The sequence below is a fragment of the Sinocyclocheilus rhinocerous genome, unplaced genomic scaffold (assembly GCF_001515625.1).
Source record: "Sinocyclocheilus rhinocerous isolate Xijiao unplaced genomic scaffold, SAMN03320098_v1.1 scaffold30, whole genome shotgun sequence".
Classification (NCBI taxonomy): Eukaryota; Metazoa; Chordata; class Actinopteri; order Cypriniformes; family Cyprinidae; genus Sinocyclocheilus; species Sinocyclocheilus rhinocerous.
This window is the reverse complement of record NW_015657838.1, coordinates 394,374-396,923: the sequence shown is the minus strand read 5'-3', so window position 1 is coordinate 396,923 and position 2,550 is coordinate 394,374. Positions and strand designations below refer to the sequence as shown.

Sequence of the window (2,550 nt, the reverse complement as noted above, 5' to 3'; positions counted from 1 at the left end):
TGTGCAATAACCACTGTATGAATGTGTGTGAAGGATGAATTCACTGGAAACTCTAAGATGTCTTTCTCTAGACACATTTGAAGGTTTATGTACTAACCAACAAGTGTCTTTAAATCTACAGAGTGGTGCCATGATAATGGCCACAACTACCGAATTGGTGAGAAGTGGGACCGTCATGCTGAGAACGGTCACATGATGAGCTGCACCTGTCTGGGCAACGGGAAAGGAGAGTTTAAGTGTGAACCCCGTAAGCAGAGTTTTTCAACAGTTGGGTCTATGCAGTTTTTAACATTTAATGGTTGGTTGGTTGATTGACGTTCATTGTCTGCTGTAGTTGAATCCACCTGTTATGATGATGGGAAGCTGTACCAGGTGGGCAACCAGTGGCAGAAGGAATATCTCGGAGCAATTTGCACATGTACCTGCTATGGAGGACAACAGGTAACACTAGGCTTCACGTCTTCTCTATATTTCAGTGTATTTACACATTAAAGAGTTTCTACATTATATATTCCCATGATTAAACCCCTGCTATCTCTCCAGGGCTGGCGCTGTGAGAACTGTCGTCGTCCTGGTGCTGAAGTTGACGTGGACCTCATTCAGCCTCCAGTTCGCACTGATGCTTACGACCGCTACAGAGAGAACGCCCTACGCAAACTGGTGAGTCTTTTATAGATGTGACAGACAAAGGCTTGGAAAAAAAGAATAGAAGAATCGGATAAATCTCTGATGAAGGTCAGATTTTAGTATAATTATAGCGGATATTGTGTAGTATCATGTACTATAAACATTAATGTTTTTAAAATGTGTCTTATGCTCATCAAGGCTGCCCTTTCTATAGAAAAAACAATACAACTGTAATATTGTAAAATGTTGTTTCAATTTAAAATAAATATTTTCCTGTTTGAATATATTTTAAAAAAATTATTCCTGTGATGCAAAGCTGAATTTTCAGCATCATTATTCCAGTCTTCAGTGTCACATGATCCTTCAGAATTCATTCTAATATGCAGTGTTGCTGCCTAAGAAACATTTCTGTATTCTTAGAATAAAAAGTTCCAAAGATAGATAGCACTTATTCGAAACCGTAAAAACATTCATAATGTTACAAAAGGTTTGTCACATTTGATCAATTTAATGCATCCTTGCTGAATAAAGGTATTAGTTTCTTTTAAAAATAAATCTTACCGACCTGAAACCTTTGAATGGCAGCATATATATTGGACTGTATAAATTGCATATTATTATATTTATAATTACAGTGGATACTGTAATGAGGCTAAAAAAGTAAGAGGGATTTGATGTCATTCGAAAAGGAAAATGATTTTAGACATGGAGTTAGTTTTTATTTTTTTATTAGATTATGAACCCAAACTTTTTTTTTCTTTTAAATAATGTGCACTGCTTGTACACAATCAGATAAATAACATGTATTTAAGAAAGAAGTAAGGGTAACTTTTCATTCCATATTGACTTTTAGAGATTTTGCAACAAATCAAATGCACATTTTTACTTTCTCCCTACAGAACATTCAATGTCCAATCGAATGCCTGAGACCAGACCTCTTAGCAGATGCTCAGAGCCCTCTAGAATAAATGTGCTTTGCCCAGTAAATCAGTTTTGCCCAGTAATGGAGAGGACAGGGCCCCCAGAGACTGTATTTAGCTCCCTTAGTGCCTCTTTGTCCTTATCTTCACTCACACTGCAAACTCTGTCCTGCTGCTTCCACCTGTGACATCACACCCAGAGACAAAACTTCTCTCTTTTGATTGGTCGAGTCAGCTGCCAGTCTCCCTCTGCATAGTGGATGGAAGGACGCCATCCATCTACACCGAGATTCCACTGATTTGAAGCTTGGCTGTTGACATCATTTCCACATCCTCTGGAAACTCAAATCAGTGGAACTTCAGCAGAGAATCAACACATTTTGCCTTTGTGTTTTTCAGTATTATTGCTTATTGTCTGATTGTTTTTTAAATGATTTTGTGACTTTTTGTGCATTTTTGTCAGTGATCTAAACGTTTATTAGTGTTCTTTTCTAAAACAAGCACTGTCTTACAATGAAAACCTTTGTGCCTTGTAGGCATCCTTTTTGTATGATGTAATATTCACCCCTCCCTAATCTGATTGGCTGGTTGATCTGTGGCCTTTGTGTTCATCAGGAGACAAAGGAGAGCACTGTGTTAATGAAGAAGTTAACTTTTTTTTTCTTTTATTTATCCCTTTTATGTACGTGTTTTGATGGAATGCAGATTATGGGTGTATACTGTTTTTATGTTTATGTTTTAGGTGCCAAAGTCTTAACTACTGTGGACAAAAATACTTTTTAATAAAAAATTTTTTTTTAGAAGTTTGTGATTCAAAGCCTTTTTGTCAGAAGCTCCCATGGCACTAAAGCAGCATTCAGCTGGTGTGTTGTTGTTATTTTCTAGTGGTTTTAATGAGGCTAACAGATATCAGCATGCAAAGTTTTTGTAAAATGTGTTACTGGAAAAGTCTGCTTGTAATATCAAAGCAAGTGGCATTAAAGAAATATAACACATCCAATGA

General features: G+C 36.8%; 1 protein-coding gene across 1 annotated transcript in view; it reads left to right on the top strand.

Annotated features, from left to right (window-relative positions):
- The window catches only part of LOC107721590 (fibronectin-like), a 29,316-nt gene extending 26,970 nt beyond the window's left edge, over window positions 1-2,346 (top strand). Inside the window, exons 46-47 of the mRNA XM_016529684.1 lie at window positions 544-660; window positions 1,527-2,346. Of these exons, the coding sequence (XP_016385170.1) occupies window positions 544-660; window positions 1,527-1,595 (186 nt within the window). The 3' untranslated portion in view covers window positions 1,596-2,346. The remainder of the gene's footprint in view (window positions 1-543; window positions 661-1,526) is intronic.
- The last annotated feature ends 204 nt before the right edge of the window (window positions 2,347-2,550 follow it).